The sequence below is a fragment of the Falco biarmicus genome, chromosome 6 (assembly GCF_023638135.1).
Source record: "Falco biarmicus isolate bFalBia1 chromosome 6, bFalBia1.pri, whole genome shotgun sequence".
Lineage (NCBI taxonomy): Eukaryota > Metazoa > Chordata > Aves > Falconiformes > Falconidae > Falco > Falco biarmicus.
In genome coordinates this window covers 8,732,782-8,751,971 of record NC_079293.1, presented here as the reverse complement: position 1 = coordinate 8,751,971, position 19,190 = coordinate 8,732,782, and the positions used below count along the sequence as shown (strand labels likewise).

Below are 19,190 nucleotides of genomic sequence, written 5' to 3'. Positions count from 1 at the left end.
GGTGACTGTGCAAACACTGTCTCCTTGGTGGGGGAGCCGTAAAAAGTGGTACCATCTGGTACAGGGACATTTCTGGTTTATAATCTGTATATCACACACACATACATGTGTGCACACACACACACACACATCCACCCCCCCACACCCCCTGGGCTGTGCCCTTATACAAATTCACTAATATACCCTCATAAAAATTCATCAATTTCTCTAGTATGAAGAAAGCAAACAATTGATGTTGGGCACCTTAAAACCTACTGATGTCTCTAGAGTCATGCCCCTTTTTGTACACGACTTAAAGCAAACCCTTACCTTTAACCACAGGAGAAACAGTCCAGAAACAGCCTGTCTGCTATGGTGTGCGCAGCTCTGCTGCAACTGCAAAGTGATGGCTGCTTGGGTTTTTGGATGAAGAAGGTTTTCACCCCATGTTTCCAAAAGGCAGGATAAAGGTATTCAAAAATCATGGAGAAAGTTTACTTGCCCAGCCGGGGTTTTTTTTGTTTGTTTGTTTTAAACAACCACGAAAGCCATTTTGGGTTTATTTATGCACTTGCATACACAAAAATCCATTGCTGCTTTAGATTCACAAGAAGCTGAAGAGTTAAGAACTATGTTCCTGTGACACCCCATCTTCTGCCCAAGAAGCATCACTGAGCTGATTGTTTACTTTCTGTGTTAATATTTTAGTCTCAGATTTCATTATAGCTCCAGAGAGCAAGTGTTTTCATTTGCATTTGCAACAGCTGAAGTACAGTTGGGCAGCATAAAGTCTCTAAAAAGAGTCCTTGATTTAAAATGAAGACAAAAACTCTCCCATCTTCAGCCAGTGACCAGAACCTGCCAAAAAGTAATTTTAAATGCTACTCCAGTGTGTTTGGAAACAAAGAGCAGCAGACCATGAGTTAAATGTAGATGCCCAGGGTAGGTTTTTAGGAAGGGGGCTTCTCAGAGCTCCTACTTCATGTCAAGATGTGGGGCAGAGGTTCAGAGGCTTTTGTCTTTTCTCTGACTTCATCACCGGAGGCAAGTTTAAAATAGTCCTAATTTCAACGATAGGCAACATTTCACTGCAGGGACTCCTGGGGCAGCTGCTTCTCTCTTAATCTGCTACCACTATTCAAATGGCTATTGTCAAAAAGATGCTGATTTTACCAGACCTAATCAAGCAAAGTATTTTAAGCACATGCTTAATTTCAATCACTTGAGAAATTCACCCACTGACCTTCAAGGTAAGCTAAATGTCTTCAAATTAACTCGATTTATAATTTATGTACCCTTGCTTCAGATATAAAGGCCAAATCCTAGTCTGCCACAGCATTACCTGTTGGAGCACAAGGTAAATACGCTGTTTCAGAGCTTGTTTCAAAGCTGAGCGGGCTTTAACTTGGGGGTGATGCTCCCCACTATCTGCCTAGCCAAAGAGGCAGTCTGAACGGTAGCTCTTGGTCCCTCTCGTTGAGAAATAAATACCTTTACTGCTCAAGAAAGGTGGTGTGCAGCATGGGACAAGGAGGAGACAGGAACCCTTTCAGAAAGATATTTGTTTTATTACTGGGTCCTTTTGCATCATTAAGGCCGTTAGTGAAGTCAGGTGTCTTCAAAAGTACCAGTCACACAGTATTCACCCAGCTCCTCCCAGAAAATTAAATGCATAAAACTCCTAGAAAAAATCCTGTTCTAAAGTCATATAAATGTTTATAGGCCAATTAAATGTTTGTACGGGAGACCAGAGAGATAAGAGATCACTGAATCAAGGAACAGGTGCACGTATCAGACTGGTGCCACAAGATAACCTCAAAAAAGCTGCTGTCAGCTTCCTAGGAAGGTGTTTCCTTCTCGCAGCACATGTGAAATAATAGGGGAAGATTCTCCTCCAGAAGTGCACCTGCCTCCAGTCTCACCTTTTAGGAAAGTAGGAGAGCTTCATCACTGCTTAGTAATAACTTAGTTGCTATATACATTGTGCACCAATATGTATAGTCCAACATATATGTACTTGTATATACAGGCACTCTACTGCGAGGACATCATATCTTCTGCCCCATAAAATTATGATAGTCTTTTAAACAACTCACAACACTGAGCCAACTATTCTGAAGAGCAGTGCTTTCAAAGTTTCAGAATATGAATGTTTGTGCTGATGATACAAAATTATTCAGAGGAAGACTAGGGCTGTCCAAAGAATTGCAGGAGGACTTTATGAAAATCATCAACTAGGCTTCAAATGATAATTCAGTGTATATATGTATATACATATGGCAAAAAATGCACATAAGAACCAACGGTCCGGACTCTACTCCTGACTAGGATGAAAGCCTCTGAACTGATGACTGTCACTCAGGAGTAAAACTTGGGGCCTGTGACAGTTTCATGGCAACAACAGCTCAGTGTTCCAGAGTGACTTCTCGGAATGACAAAGCAGAGAACTTCATTTGGTCCCTGTATAAATCGATGCGCTCCTAGGTCCTGGGTACCATATCCTGTCCCACTACTCCTTAAAGAGGAAAAGATATCTTAGAAAAGATATAGGGCTAAGAAGTGTTCAAAGAAGTAACAACATGATCAAAGGCATGGTACCACTCTAAAGAAAAAAAACAATCTTGGAAGCTACGTCTCTTTAGTTTGGTCAAAGGATGACTGTGGGAGTCTTGCTGAGATTTACAAAGTAAAGAAAGGTACAGGGAGGGTGAATGAGGATTGACTGATTCCTCTTTTTTCTCCAGTACAAAATCAATAAGGCACCAAATCCAGCAAATGTCATGTTTGATCAAGTATTGTCTCGCATACAGCATCCACAGAGCTCCTTGACATAGGCTGATGTGGATGTTCATGTGGCTTCAGAAGCAGAGTGCATGAGATCATAGCGTAGGAACTGAGAGTTATTTAAAGCATAAAACCACTCTGGTTCAGGAATGCGCTAAGCTGCAAATGATTGAAAGCAAGAGAAGTGGTACATATCTTAAACTCTTCCTGAAGGACACACATTTGGCTATTGCCAGGGTAAGGATGAGACAACCACTTAAGTTCCTGTATCATCTGAGAAGTCTCTTCAGCCTTCCAAGTATTCTATGAGGCAAATCAAGGCTATGGGTTAAGATCCAAAAATATTACATGTCTTATACTTTTGGACCTAATAGGATATTTAAGAATCTGTGTAAGTCACTGGATATTTTATAGTAATGAACGTCCCTCGGCTCCTGATGACTTCATTACGCTGACCTTGCTGTTGCACACTGGTCAGAGAGGGTAAAAGCCTTCTACACCTAGCAGGCAGCTTTTGCAAACCTGAGAAATCCATGAATTTTAGGAAAAAGGTTGCATCATGTACAAATCACCTAAACTCAAAAGATGAAGAGCTATATTAAGTATATATTACCTGTATAGGCATGCAAAACAACATTACCCATGGGAGAGACAGCGACAGCAGCCTTGCTTGGAGCAGCACAGTTCCCAGCAATGCTGTGAATACCCACAAGCTGTCTGTAGCAATTTTCTGTGTGGACTTAGGATATATTTTTTGTCGTCCAAACAGTGGCACTTGTGCCCAAGGAGCAATCCAGATGGTCGCAGAGAGAATGTGGTGGCAGCAAGTATTTGTAGGGGGGTGTGCTTTGTTGACTGAAAAGGCAGATAAATGTAAAACAGGAAAAATAACACTGATGTGACTGTGTCTTACTGTTCTCAAACCATCGTGCTAGGAACAGCAAAAACAGATGAAAAGTCCGTGGGGGTTTCTCATATCACAACATTGTTTTTTGTATATGTATATATATATATATATATATATGTGCACAATGTATATAGCAACTAAGTTATTACTAAGCAGTGATGAAGATCTTGTACTTTACTACAAGTTTTTCTATATCTTAACATTTGAAAGTAAGAAGCATTGCTAGTGTAGCAAGAAGTCTGTAGACACAATATTCAGGTGCATGTGGCTGCAACCATTCTATAGGTAATATTTAGAAAGTAAAAGTAACTGTTATGAGCATAGAGCTAATTTTAGCTGCTGGCCCTCTACATTTGGGAAAATCAGGTGACACAGAGAACTCATTTCAGACAATTTTGAATCAGGAATGCCAGGATCTGTTTCACTGGCAATTCAATATTGACTCGCAGTTCTGAGTAATCACTCTCTCAGGAAAAGCTGATGATCTGTCCTTAGCAGTTGTACTGAGGCAGTAACCTTTACTCTGTATTTTTGGTAATCAGTCATAAAGCTATTGTAATATACCAGGATTTCCTGTTAGAAAAATATGCTTTGCTTCTGCCTCTTAGAACTATACACAATCAAAGGAAATAAATTATGATAAATAGAAACGGTACCCAATACCATATGTTATTGACATCAGGACTGACTCTTTGCATATGACTGATGCAGATCTCAGGGGAAAAAAAAATGGAAAGGAACCGATTTAATCTGGAATAGAACTTTAATAAGCAAAATTAATAGGAACTGTGAACCAATGACAGAAACCATCAGGGTGAAATGATGGTGAACTGTGAAATGGTACCGATTTCAGCTGAAGTCAAATATTTTTTTCCATGGTGTAGAGGAGTTGGGTTTATCAGAGCTCACTCTCCTACCTAGTTTACTGGAACACCAGCATGCTCACCAGCAATTAGAAGGCAGAACTTCTTTTCGCAAGCAAACTGTTTAAGAATGGTTTTAGCAAGCTCAGTCTCTCTTTCTAATACAGCCATTAGCCAATCCATGTAACTCATGCAGAACCTCAGATGGCATTAGCTTTTCAACTGGCGTTCATTCCACTGAACCTCAACCCAGCTAGAATTTTACAGTGAGGATAAGAAGAATGGGACTTTCTGGAGATTTCTCTGTTGCTGTGCCGTTTAACCTAAAAAGCTCTTTGATATCGCAGCAATGGACAATAGTAGAGAGCTGCTGAATGGACGGAGAGGTGGGCAGAGGTGGACAAGCAGATCCCATCAGGTGTTCGGTGCCCTGAGCCCCCTTGACCTTCGCTGCAGTTAGTGGTAGTTGCCCCTCAGCAGCACTACACTTCTACATTGCTCGACTTTGGAGCAGTCATCTCTCCCTCGACTTTTTATCTTCTCAGAAGGGGAAAATTTTGCAACATAAATATAATGGAGAGGTTAATAAATGGAAATTTTAAAATGGCCCAGCATGACAAAACCAAACAGTTGTAGCAAAGATAAAATTTGTGGCTATGCATCTGATGGGATGGCCTTTACACACCTGAGGCTTGGAGGTCTAACAGAAGTAGCTCTTGGAGCTGTTGATTTTAATGCTCATTTGTTGTTAAGACATGCTAGAAGCCCAGATGGTAGGAATGCATAAACATTGTACTTGGTGAAAAAACTTAGTACCTCTTCTCCTATTTAAGAAAAGAGCAAGCAAGAGAATGTAAAGTAACAAAAACTTGATGTATCGATTTCTTATTAAACTGAGTTCCTTGCTTTCCTGCTATTTAATGTTCCCTCATGTTGATTGAAGAGTCCTGACAATTCTGTCATTCAGCTCTGGCTCCGCTACAAAAGCTCACACATAAAACAGTATGAATTGCTATTTTGCTCTCTTTCTGCATCAGTTTTATTTCCACAGCTTGTATGGAGAATATTTAATTACACAGCAAGTCTGGGAGAAGCCTGCACATTCTGTGTTTGAAATTATTGGATGTGACACACAGGACATAACACTGTCATGAGCTATAGCAGCTGACTTTCTCTGAAGTTTTTCTCAGATCTCCTGGGAATGGGACATATTCCTATACATAGGATTTGCATCCTTGGGATTTTCGCCGGTGAGCTCCTTGACATAGGTGTCACATCCCATTAGTTAAAGTGTAAAGCACAAACACTGTTAAGTGCTCTGTCAAGAGTAATGGTAGATATTCACAGCAACTTCAGGTGGCTCCTTTTAACAAGAAATAAAAGCTTCTATTCAAGGCACTGCTACCACAGCATCATTTATAAGTATAAATGCATTTCTGTGCACTGCAGAGCATTAGTTAGGGGCAAGGTCAGTGTATCAATAAAAATATACACAACTTGTTCCTTCTTCACTTACAGTGTCATAGTTTTCACTGGGCTTTCCCTCAGGGGCAGGTTGTACGTGTTATATAGCTGGCTTTTGCAAAAATGCCACTGCTGGTGGCAGTAGCACAGAACGGCTGGCACGGTGGCAGAAGGCCAGGCACGGCCTGCCTGCACCGGGGCACAGGGGTGCCGGCGGGTGCGAGCCCTCCTGCTCCCGCGGGGCTACGGCAGCCCTATGCGACACCGGCAGCCTGCAGCCCCGCCTCGTTCAAAACAGACTGGTGCAAATAAAGTTCAAGGTAACTTTACAGATCAGGGTCATATTACTTTCCAACTGCCCATGTGTATAAAAAGCACGCGATGCCTCGCTGCGTGGCAGAAATGCTCTTCCCCTGCTGTTGATGCATAGCTCCACGCGCGCTTCCCTGCCACAGGGAACTCTGGCTCTATGGCTGCTGAGATCTCAGCTGCGAAATTTGGGAAATGTCAGTGTGAGACACATCGTGCTAACAGCATCCTGTACCAGATCCTTAACAGAGAGCATGGAAGCGAGACCAAGTGGCACCAGCAGTATCATGGTCCCCACCACTCCACACGAAGCAAGGGCTGCTCTTGTATGGACAGGAGAAGAGTTGTCCTGAAAACGCCAGAAGCCACGTGCAGAAGGGCTTCTGAAGTGCTCTTGAAGACTTTAACTTTTATTAGAAACTTGCCTTCTTTTTATCACGTGCCTTGGGAGGATCAGCTTGTCCTCATACAGCAGAACTGGGCCCCTCTTTTTGTCCTGGGCATGGCACAGGAAGGGGTGGATTTTGACCTGAAAGAGATTTCAGCCCCTAGTTTATTGAAAAAAATCCTCCTCAATCAGTCTTTGACAGCTAACAACGATCTGGGCAGCTCATCACTGCAAGCGTCTTCAGCAGAAGTTCAGAAGATGAAGAATTTATTGTGGAAGTTCTGGGATCTGGACATAAGTGCAAAAGAATATGCCTATCTTAAAGGAATTATTCTTTTTAATTCTGGTAAGTCCTCCTGGAAATGACACAGATTATTATGTGCCTAGAAGGACATTTGGGATTTTCATTTACATATAGACAACTGCTTAGTTTTACTCTTTTCTATGAATATAGCTAAATGTTCTCAAAACCCCATATTCCACAATTTAATGATTTTCTGCCTGAAGTAGCTTCTTTAGGTTCCTTGGATATGTGCAGTAGGTTACCCGCTGTAAGCCAAACCAGCTTCTATTTGATAAATTTTAATTAATAAAGGTTTAACCGTGTCACTTCAAACTGATTTCCAGATCAAAGGCAATGCAGCAGCCTCACCCGTAGTACAGCAAAGGAGAGATGGTACATGGGTACATGATGTGAGTAGCTGAAGTATTTGAACAAAGAATTCCTCTGTAGGAAGAACACTGGAGAAGATAAAATAACCTATATCACCTGATTTTCATCAATGAGGCAAAAGGATACTGCCCGGAGGTTAGACAGCATTAATTTATTTATTTCATTTTATTTTCTTTATTTAGTATCTCTACAGTCAAAGCCTGGGACAGCAGCTGTGGAGCACACTCAGACTAGTGATTGCATCCTCTCACTTCTGGTGCCAAGCTCAGCCTCATTAGGAAGGAAGGTTGCCTAGGTCAGCACTACGGAATGAGTCATTAGAAGCCAACCTCTAAGTCCGCTAAAGTAAATGGAAAAGACTTTTTGACTCCAGTCTGCTCTGGCTCCGATCTCTGACTCCTTCCAGAGCAATCACTGCTGTTGGCTGCACTGTCAGCAGTGTGCTATACTTGGGACTACACCAAAAGGATACTTGGATACTTCACTCGTTCCATGATATTTCTTGTGGTGAATAAGGTTTATAGGCTGCTCAAAGGCTGTAGGGAGTTTATATTTGTTTCCAATAGGATTCAGATTCTGATTCTTGAGATGTAATGTCATCCAGATGCTTTGTATTGTCTTGTGCGTCTATGCTGCAGCATCACAACAGTAGTTTGTTTCAGTGCAAGTTAGTTTCTCAGTTTTTTTCACAATAAAATCAGGCTGAAAGAAGCCACCAGCTATATCCAGGGTGATGATGAGAGGAGAATCCCTCATCTGCAGCAGCTTACACAGTTTAACTAGCAGGCATTTTTATCATCTCTGTGGATAAAATGTGATTTTCACATAAAGAGAAAGCAGCAGAAGTAGCATTATACTCTGGATTCGTGCCTTCCAATGCCTGCTGTTTCCCCGGGGTGCCGTGTAGAGGCCCAGCAGCCCTTCACGCTGTCTGCAGACACTGTCTGGAGTTACAGGAGGACTCCTTAGTTCCTAGGTGGGACGACCCTGCTCTCTGGAGGTGCCTTTCTCCACGGGCTGCAGAAGGCAGCAGAAGGCAGCTGGGAGGACTTCAGTTAAACCTAGATGAAACAGTCACAAACCAACTCTGGGCTGAAACAGGTACTCAGGGCTTATACACAGCCCAAACCACACTTCCACTACCTGTTTTGCTGCAGACAGATCTGTACAGCTGTCATTTCACAATTACTATTCTTAATAGTCTTTGAACACTTGCCACCAAACTCAGAAAATGTTTTCTACATACATGCAGTGCATTTTCAGCTGTCTTCTTAGTTTCGGCTTGACGTTTGGCCAAATCTTATTTTGCAGGCCTCAGTTCTAAGAGGATTTTAGGCAGCCACCAGCAGGAACAATGCTTAGTCCTCTCCTGGATCATGGAGTACCTTGTGTGGGCTCCCACCCTGAATATTCTGTTCCTGTTAGGACCACCAAAACTGCCTGAGACAATGGGGAAAACCCAGGCATGGAGCAGCCCAGAGCTGGGTTATGAGTTGGAGTTCAACAGGGTGGCCAGAAATGCACCTGTAGCAGCACAGCTAGGCCAGCGGCCAGCACTTTAGCAAGAAACATGACAAACAAGTACGACAGAGCTTTGCTTCTGCCCTAAGTGGTCTCTTGTAGCATAGGGATTGTACTTACTCTGATAAAACCATCCCTTTGGGGACAGAGTGGCAGGCAGCATGGAATGTAGGTCCTCCCACTAAAGCACGATCTGCACAGTACTTCTGTGCGGGAGGCTCTAGCTGGGTGACTGGTTGACCATATGTGGGTTAGCAAGAGCCTGCGAAGAAGTGCACCCAACTCCTATGAAGAAATAGGCAGCCTTGCATCAACTGAATCCAGACTCTCCAGAAGATAATTGCCATCCCGGCTCTTCACAGGGGTGCAGGTGCTTTGGCTAGGTGGCTTTGGAGAGGTCAAAGTGTGTATGGGTGAAGGGTCCAGCTGCAAGGCCTTCTCTAGGGCACAGTGAGTCAAAGGAAGGAGCAGGTGGGACTATCCCACCACGCATGAACAGCACAGAGCGAGGTGAAACTGCTCTTGCTACTTCTGACAATTGTCTGAGAAGCAACGGGAACTGCGCAGTGAGGAGACGGGAACTGTGAAAAACAGCACTCTTATTCTGTCAGTGCCATACGTATATATATTTATGAAGACATATATATTAAACTCCATAAAGGTTGTGACAGGACTTCTGTTGAAAAAGACACTTTTAAAGGTTTTACAACTCAGATGGAAACATGTGGTTGACTGAATATTATTACAAAAGACCTCAGACCAAGAAGTTTCTCATTATTTTTAGATTAAGACCAGTGTTTTATTACATACAAAAGAAGACCAAATGCAGATATCAAGCAAATTTGAAGGGATATAAGCAATTGCAATTTCATCCTGAATATATAGAATCCTTTCTGTATAATGACAATTTCCTTTCCATGAAAAATCCAGCACTTGACACCATCTTCACAGGTTGCAGCTGGTGGTAATCCTCAGGGAGAAGGAGACTTTTCCAAACCCTTCATTTCTGGCTAGCCTGGTTGCAGGCTTTGCTGAGGCTTCTTCTCTACTAGCAGTGATGTCTAGGGAAAAGAGAACTGCTGACAAGTGACAAAGGGCAGCCAACCACAGACTGAAAAAAAAAAAACCCAACCAGGTTGATTTTGCCCTAGTACAGGGCACTAGGCAAGAAGGCAGAACCTCCTACACTTTTAAACAAATGATCCTGTACAAAACACTCCCCCCCCCCCCGGGTCTGAGCTATTCAGATCCATCCCAGGGATGTATGGAGTCAGTCACTGTAAAAGATGTTAAACAGGCCTGGAGTGTGTGCTGGTAGATAGACAGGTTAAAATAAGACATGGGAGGCAGGAGAGGCAGAAGTCAAAACCTGGAGATTCATCCTACCAACGTCCAGGTTGCAGAAATTCTAGAAAAGAAAACATGGTGTTATCTTCAGGTGGTGAGGACAGGAGGCAACAGGTTGCTGACAGCTACATGACAAGGCAATCCCACCAGAGGCAAAGGATGAACATGGGGTGTCCTTTGAACTGAGCCCTGGCATCCACAAAGACCTCAGTGAGCCAGCAGGTTTGAAGTCACGTGCTATGGGAGACATGACTGAGGCTCAGGACCGTAACTCCATAAGGCAGAGACCTTTGCCTCTTCAGAAATGGCTGAGAAAAGGGAGCACAAAACCAGAAAATCCAATTATCTATCCTCCTCCTGTGGGTCGTGATACACCTCACAGAGCACCTCAACACTCTTTTTAGACTGTAAAAGAAGATATCTAGACATCATGGTGAAGCACAGTGCCCCAGCTTAGTTTAGCAATCAGAGGCAACAACAGGAGGGAGATGGGGCTGGGTAGACTGGAAACGTGTCTTCAGAGTGCCAGCCTGCTCGCTGCTCCAAACCACCGCCTCCATCTTCCTGATGTTACCTACCTATTTTAGATTAGAGCTGGAATATTTCCACCTACTCAGACTACAGTCTTAGCATCATTTGGTGGGTAGACAACACTATAAAGCTTCTTCTCCATCTGTACTGAGTCCAAGTTACCTCCTGTTACTGGTTCAAAGCTGGACTTAATATAATGGGTTAGATTCCAATGTGTTTACACTGCTGCTCAATGTTCCTTCAAATTATTGAACTATGCATATCTTCTTTCCAAAAGGTATATTTAGAAAGATTTTATTTTCTACAGAAAGTAGAAAGCCAGACACCCATCATTACAGAGGGCATAGAACAAAATTGTTTACTCAAGATTTATTATTTTACTTTTTGTTTTGACAGGATGCCACGTCCTAAAGTGTCTCCCCTATGTACAAACGCTGCAACAGGAAGCTCAGCAAGCCTTGATGGAGTATATCTCAACAATGTTCCATAGAAATCTAGGCAGGTTTGCTTGGATTCTTCAGCTAATTGCCTCTCTTCAAGACATTGATGCAGACGCTATTGAAGAGCTCTTCTTCAGGCCCATCCTAGGAGAGGTGACCCTAAATGTATTCCTTCTAGAAAGCCTATATATCAGGCCTGACTGGGTTTGAAAACTGATTACACCTGTGCTCTCAAATACATGTGTTTGAAGAGATGAGAGGATTTTATGAGCTAAACACATTTCAAACAAATCATTGATGCAACTTTGTAAGCCACATACATTTTTGAATGACAAAGTAATTTTGTAACATTTGAGAATTAAAAGCAGAGAAATCTAGGCATTTCATTATTCTGCGTGCTTTCAAAAACCTTTAGTCTAATGTATTCAGAGTGTCTAGGAGCACCAGCATACTTTCCAGTTGTGCTAAGTTCAACTGTATTCTTTTTAGAGAGCATTTCTATAGCTGTTTAAAACTGTACTATATACTTTTGGCTTTCCAGAAGTTTTTGCTTTCAGGAAAAGGGGCAGTGGTAAATTCTATTCAGTGCATCATTAATTGAAGATGAATAGATACATAAAAGGCTGATTAATGGTAAAATCACTATAAATCCTTCCTTTATCTGGGATGGCATCCCTTGATCCCAGTCCCTTTTCTGTTCCACTGAGAACCGTAGCCCTTGGCTGTAATTGCTTGATGGAGCTCCCCCTCATCAACTGATTTCTTACAGCAGGGGTCATCAAACTTTTTAAACAGGGGGCCGGCGTGTGAATGAAATGGCAGAAGTCATCTGCGGCTGCTTGGTTTCCCCCCCCAACCCCCGGCGGGGGGGTCTGTAAATACCGGGGGCCGGACTGAGGACCCTGGGGGGCCGTATCCAGCCTGCAGGCCATAGTTTGAGGACCCCTATCTTATAGGTTCCTTTTCTAAGTCTTGCAGGAAACTATGGGCATTAAGTACCTCTCCCATTATTCACAAAGTCCTTCTCTGACTAAGAAACTAAACAATGTGATTCAAAAATTTGTTGACTAGACAAAGGCCATTGTTCAGGATTCTTTCCAGGATGGGAATAACAAAGGCTGAAAGCTACTGTGTTATGCCATAAGCAGTAGAAAAGATGTAGCCCAGTTTCCTACATATTTAAGACCTTTCCCCTTTAGCTCTCCCTGCACCCTTTTATAATTACCCTCACTTCCCTCCAAACAGATGTTCCTTGGACAGCAGAAATGCTGAAATATGGTTTCCTATAGATGCGTACAATCTGTTCCTCCATCTCTCACTGCAAGAGTTCCATGTCTCCACCTCCAAGTGTGCTATGGCATGCCCCACATCTCGCTGTCTCCTGTTTGTCTGGCTGGAGAAGAGGCAGCATGTGTTGGGGCTGGCGCCAAGCTATGTGTGTGCTGACTGGTCATCTGTCAGGATAAAAAAAAAAAAGTTGAGCCTATACTTTAGCTGCAGTAAGGGAAGCTATTTGTATCTCTTTCCTGTCCCATTCCTCTCCCAGTAGTTTCCATGGAACTTAAAGGAATTAATTTCTGAGATTTTCAGTAGAGGGTCCAATCTAGTTTTGTTTGGCAAGGGGGCTCAAATTCACCAAATGGGGACTGACAGGCAGATAGACAGACAGGAGGACAAAGAGCATGATAGTTTGACCCATGCTTCCTTAAACAGTCAAGCTAAAATCTTAAGAAAAAGAACTCACATACAGAATCATACAATCATTTCAGTTGGAAAAGACCTTTAAGATCATAAAGTCCAACCATAGATTTAAGGACAACGAGTATATCATGAACAATAAGGATTCTGTGAGAAGAAAAAAGATGCAATAAAGCAAGCTGGATACACACACACATCAACACATATTTACATACAGAGATGGATGTTCAAAAGACTTTAAATGAAAGTCAATCAAGGAAAAATGTTTAAATAATAAGAACAGTTTACTACCTACCAGTTTTTGACTAAATACCACATATTTTTTCCCCACTTGGGTAACTGAGAAATAAATTGTAAAAATAAGGGGAAAAAAGCAAACGCCAAACAAGACAAACCAACTAAGCCCCCAGGTACCAGTGATCATGGAATAACAAACTTTACAGTAAACACTATTCACCTTCCTATGTTACAAGCTAACCAAACCTGTCAGAAATTAAACTTTTTGGACTGATGTTTTCCATGGAAAGCCTTCAGGCTACCAGTTTTCAGTAGGTTTTTGTTAAAATGGTTCAATAGTACTGCCACAGATGAAGCAGTGTGTGGTAACAGCATATTCCATGGTTAGTTCTTTGTTAGTGAATGAAAACATCAGTTCCAGAGATTTGCTTTTTGTCTGTTCTTCTAAAGACCTACCCAAGCAGTATTCATCCAAAAATCGTGTTCGTACAGTTGGTATCGACAACATTATATGGTAGCAGACATATGAGTTCCTCAAGCACCCCCCAAGTCCTAACAGCTTTGACCTTCTGGCTACTACAAATGCTCCACTTGCAGAGGTGGCAGTGCAGCACAGGCCAGGGCTGCAGGAGAGGACCAGATGGCCTTACACATGCAGCAGCTTCTGCAATGAGAATGGGAAGGTCCCAGCTCTGAGCTCAGTGCTCCCACTGCTGTTGTGAAGAGAGCAGAGAGGGGAAGAAACATCCTTAGCTCAGTGGGAACGGTGAGGAATTTTGGATAGAGGTAAAAAAGTACAGCAAGCATGTAAAATGAGAAACAGTCGTGGATAGTTAGAGACAGGAACAAAAAGGGAGATCAAAAAAGCAGAATGGGGGTCACAAGCAGCTTAATAATAGCGCTAATTTCTGTGTACTGTCCAGAAAGCCAAAGGCCAGATCAGTGACCCAACAACAACCTGAACCCAGGACAGGTTCACGATTCAGTAACCTGAATTTCAGGCTACTGAGGGCACATCAGACAGTCTCTGCTCACAGCTTTACTTCTCATCGAAATCTCCTTCAAGGTCTTTGACTTTATCTTCAAGGCATAGAATGGCTTCAGTTCAGCTTTCTTTGAATTGGAGGGCACAATGCCAACAATCCCATGGTTTGGCTCACCTGGAAGACTGCTACATTTGCTGACTAATCTTTTAGCCTGATGGATCTCTATGCAACTAGCTGCCTGAAAAAAATGCCTAGCGCTCCATAGTGAAGATCATGGTCAACATCTTGGGTTTTCAAGACAATGTTACCTTCTACCATGAAGGCAAATACTATGCTTCAAAGGAAACTCCCACAAGATCTGATACTCATGTGTCACACCTCACCTTATTGTGCTCTGAATGCAAGATTCACTCCTTCAACAGGTCTTTAACAAAACACATCTTTTTTAGTACATATGCAATTAAAAATTCAACAACCTTGAGCTAAAGCTCTGTGTAACCTGTCTCACATTCCCTGTCTCACAGACCTGATCACAGGGAAAGCATGAATGTTAATAATCATTTGTTTGATATCCTGATGAAAGGGGCTGAGATACTATTGTCTTGCTGAAGACACAGTGAGGATCTGTATCTAATATAATTATGCTGCACATGAAGGTGGAGGCTGTGAAGGTACAAGAGGCAGGCAGGAACAGGAGAGGTGAGGGATCATGAGCAGGGGTTAGGAGTGGAAGCAGAAGCTCTCTCTGGAAGGAGGAAAGGCACAGCACAAGACAGCCTTTAAGCACCAAGGGAAATAATGTGTTGGAAAGGAGAAGCAGAGACAGAAATGAACACAAGGTAAGAGGAAGATGAGGAAAAATTCCCACCCCCACCAAAAAACAGAACAAAACAAAACAAAACAAACAAACAAAAACAAAACAAAACAAAACAAAACAAAACAAAACAAAAAAAAAAACCAAAAAAGAAGAAAGAAAGAAAGAGAGAAAGACTTAAAAAGAGAAAAAAAACAAGGAGGAGAGGAAGGTTTGTCAGTTTGTCACTACTTCCCTTAGCTTCTGGAATTGAAACCAGAAGCAGAATCACTTCTCTGCCTGTAAAATCCACCAGCAAAGTGTGTGTATCCATCCCCCTCTAGTGCCCAGGGGATGCCAGTATTGCCACCACCTGGAACGCGAGCTCAGCCGATGGAGACCTGCCAGATAAAGTACCTAGCACGGCTGATGGCCCAGGCAGAGCTTTCAGTCAGAGGCACCTCTGCCTCTGTTTTCCCAGTTGCTGATTGTTTTCAAAATACTATATGACAATTTTTTTAAGTTTTTAACAGAAACTTGTATTTGCAAAATCAAAAAAAGAAAATGTGAAACCTTACTCTAGCCTCCTTCTGAATATTATCGTAAGCTCTTTTAATGACCCGATTACAAACTCTTGTGGCTTCCCCTCAGGACTCCCTACCTTACTTGGAGCAAAGAATGGCATGTGCTGTGGAAATTCGTTATGACTGTGCAATGGGGGAGGCTGCTGTCTGCTGTGGCTTAGCTGCTTTCATTACAGCATCGACATTGCAGAACCCGGATTAAAATAGGTCTACAGTGACAGAAGCAATGCACTTATAGTTATGTTGGATGAATAACACCTTACAGACTTTGGGGCAACCATGTAAAGTCAAGTGGCATTATTCCAGGCACTCCAGAGTGCTATGTGTCCCAGAATAAAGCTGCTACTAACAGTGTTAACTGGAACAACAGTTCTTTGCTTTTCATAGTGACAAACGCAGGCACTGGGGAAGCATGGTTTGTGAAGTCAGTAGGCTCTCACAGCTGCAATCCAGGCCACAACAAACTGCATCTCATACTTTCACAATGATGTGTAGTGCTGTAAGCACTGAAAAATCAGTCTGTCCGCACCCAAAGTGCAAGGAAGATTTCCATGGCTTTAATCTTGCCACTTTCATTTCTCCTTTGTAAAAAGAAGTCATAACAGTATTGCCTCTTTTTGTGACACATCTTTGAAGATACTAATCAGTGTTTGTAAAAAGCTAACAAATGCTATACCTCAGCATCTTAGAAAGTTGCACTGAAAATGAATAATCCTGTGTTCTGTGGTATATTCAATACCACGCTAAAATAATGCAGAGGCCTACACACTACAGGGAAAGGATAAAAATAGAAGATACCGAAGAGTAAGATTTAGTAAGCACTAAGACAGTGATCCTGTGGCAAAAATAACATGCCATTTGCTATGGTGAGATCCACCTTGTAAGCAAGTCACTTGCACCCTCTCTAGGGCACAGAGAGATGAGCACGCTCCAAGGGAGGTATGCCTCCCTTCTCTTTGACAACTGTCTTAGGTTGGGATGAATCACACTATGAAGTACTTGATCTCTGCCTACTCATATACTCATATAGCTAAGGAGCCTACCTGAGCATCTGAGAGTCACTGCTTAACTTTCAGATGGTAAAACTGAGAGTAATCCCACCTCTACAGAAGTGAACTTTCAGATGGCAAAACTGAGATTAATCCCACCTCTACAGAAGTGGTCTGGATCTAGCTTGCACATGCAATATTAACTTTAACATCTTCTAATGTTAGCATGTCTGGCTTTGCAGTCCTGATCTTCTTTTGACCAGTAGGCTTTAGACTTATGCTTCCAGCTAAATGTGTATTTCTAATAAACCACAGATATCTGACATATGCTTGGAAACAAAGATAATTCAGTGATTATTTTATCTGCCCAGAAAATACACCATTCTCTGAGAAAACATTCATCTATTTTGCCTAAGTAATACCAGATGTCAAAGTCACATGGGACATCACACTCATATCTGTGTCCTTATCTACATGAATATTTCTGTGTTTTTTTCCTATGGAATGCCTTTATTACCTTTTTTTTGTAGAAACAAAGGTATTTCATTCAAACCCTAAAACTTCACTTTTGCTAGAAAGCACTTGCAAGTCACAATCTCAGTCTTAGATGTAATTGTACTTGCAGCTGAGCCAAATACTGTAGCGTTCAGATATGTGAAAAATGGGGTGCTGCACTTCATGTTAATTTAGTTACACATGGAAATATTTGCCACTTATTTCCATCACAGGTCCACTGATAAAGGCAGTTTAACTCAGGGAAAAAAAACCTGGAGACCAGTTTCTGTGATAAAGGTATAGGCTAAAGAAGCTCCAATTCTTTTAATGACAAAAAAGGATTTCACTGAAGCCAGTACAGAAATCCTCAATCTTTTCCAGGGGGCCAGAAGAGGGGAGGGTGAGTCAGTAGTTCAGTTTTGCTTGGGCTTGTTATCAACTGTTGTCCTAGGTGAGGCTGTGATTTTGAAAGTACAAGTTGTCATTCTTCCTGTGTGCTCTCTCTGTCTCTCTCTTTGCCTAGGGGGGTAGCAGAAATGTTGCAAGATGAAGCACTCCACATCTCACCTAAGATAAGAACTTCTTCATCAAAGGAAGACATGGTCACAGCTATCTGCTAGCAGGTATCTCAGAAGCCAAGAATACAAAGCTTCAGGTAGCGTGGGAATGGTCACATTTCAGTCACAGCGGAAACTGTGAGCCATGCACACTCACATAAGCATAGGTGTTTACTAGGATGGCAAAATGTAAATATAATGTGGTTGAGACAGCAGTCAGGATGACAGGAGAGGAATGTGCAGAATGAAGATTTTGTTTATGCAGATGACCATGCAGTAAAGGGCCTAACAATCTTTCCCCACCAGCATCCTAATAGCAATTAAAAAAAAATCTGTCATAGGCCTATAATATATAATATACAAACATTTGCTTCCAAATATACAAAAACCAGTCAGTGCACTGGAACATTACTTGATGCAGTAGATGGCTGTGGTCACTGCAGCATGAGCAGGAGGTTGTACATTTGCTGAGGAGGAATGCAACTTTCAGAAGCATGATGCGAAGTATGATGACAGACAAGGAAGGGATGCTCTAGGAGGAACAGTGGCATCATCTTCACTGTGCAGTGTTGTCTAGGAACTCAGCACAACTGGGAGGGCAATCAAAGAGTAAGTTGTCATTACTAGTGACATGTCATACACAATGTTGGTGAATCAGACTTGTAGTCTGCCAGAAGTGACCAGAGAGATGGTGCACACGGCTTCTGTGTGCACTGCTGGGGCACCCTGGATTAGTAGATGTCACTGCTGTGTTTCTTCTGGGATCTCGCATCCCCTCAGCCCTGCTACATCAGCTTGTAGAGTCCCTGCACCCCTAATTAAGTAGTTTTTGCACTACTCTGAAGCACCAAATGTGAGCCCTGCACAGCCCTCTGAGGGTGTATGGATAGGTGTGGACTCCCTCGCCCACACTCCAAGTTAGGCAAAAGCAAGCCAGTTCAGATCTGAAAGTCATGTATTTGCACAGATTTGACAATGTAGGCACTGCCCTGGGCCACTCCAGCTCTACAGATACCAGAGGTGGGTGGCATCCAGTTGGCTTGGAAAGTGAGGCAAATATTTGTCTGTCTGCACCTGTCCTGGTCAATATACATGAGTCAACAGCATCATTATTAGGAAAATAAGATTAGGGCAGGGACTAGGAAGGTCCTCCTACAACATCCAATCTAGTCTCTCTCATTGTGGATATCAATCTTGTGTATGATTACATTCCCAGACTTGATCAGCTCCACCTGAAGATAATCTAGGATGTGTTTGCATGCTATGTTCCTAATGGGACAGCACCTACAGCCTCCTGATCTGATGGTCAGGAACTTTCTAATTCCAGTTCTAGATTCTTAATGCCATTGTATTAATGACAATGTATGCACATTCTTTCTTGTACCAATATTGTCATTCAGTCCAACTAGCTTTTCTCACTCTAAGGTGTTCACCCAAGGGTTTTATAGACAAGTTGTGTCCCCTATGCATCTGCCTCTGTCAGCCCCTCCTGCCATCCCTACTCTATGATAGTTTTCACCTTCTGGTCCATATCTCATTCTCTTTTTTTTGACTGATGACCTGACATTATGTTCACTTGATCTGCTTGAGTCAGGATGAATCTCTCTGTACAGAGGTGAATCTCAGATTTGCTCCCATCTGTTAC

The 19,190-nt window shown here is 42.4% G+C and overlaps 1 protein-coding gene across 1 annotated transcript; it reads left to right on the top strand.

Moving 5' to 3' along the window:
* The first annotated feature begins 6,428 nt into the window (after window positions 1-6,428).
* LOC130151989 (nuclear receptor subfamily 0 group B member 2-like) lies at window positions 6,429-11,570 on the top strand. The gene is made up of 2 exons (XM_056344817.1): window positions 6,429-7,040; window positions 11,163-11,570. Exons 1-2 carry the CDS (start codon window positions 6,467-6,469, stop codon window positions 11,414-11,416), a joined length of 828 nt encoding a protein of 275 aa, XP_056200792.1. The 5' UTR covers window positions 6,429-6,466; the 3' UTR covers window positions 11,417-11,570.
* The last annotated feature ends 7,620 nt before the right edge of the window (window positions 11,571-19,190 follow it).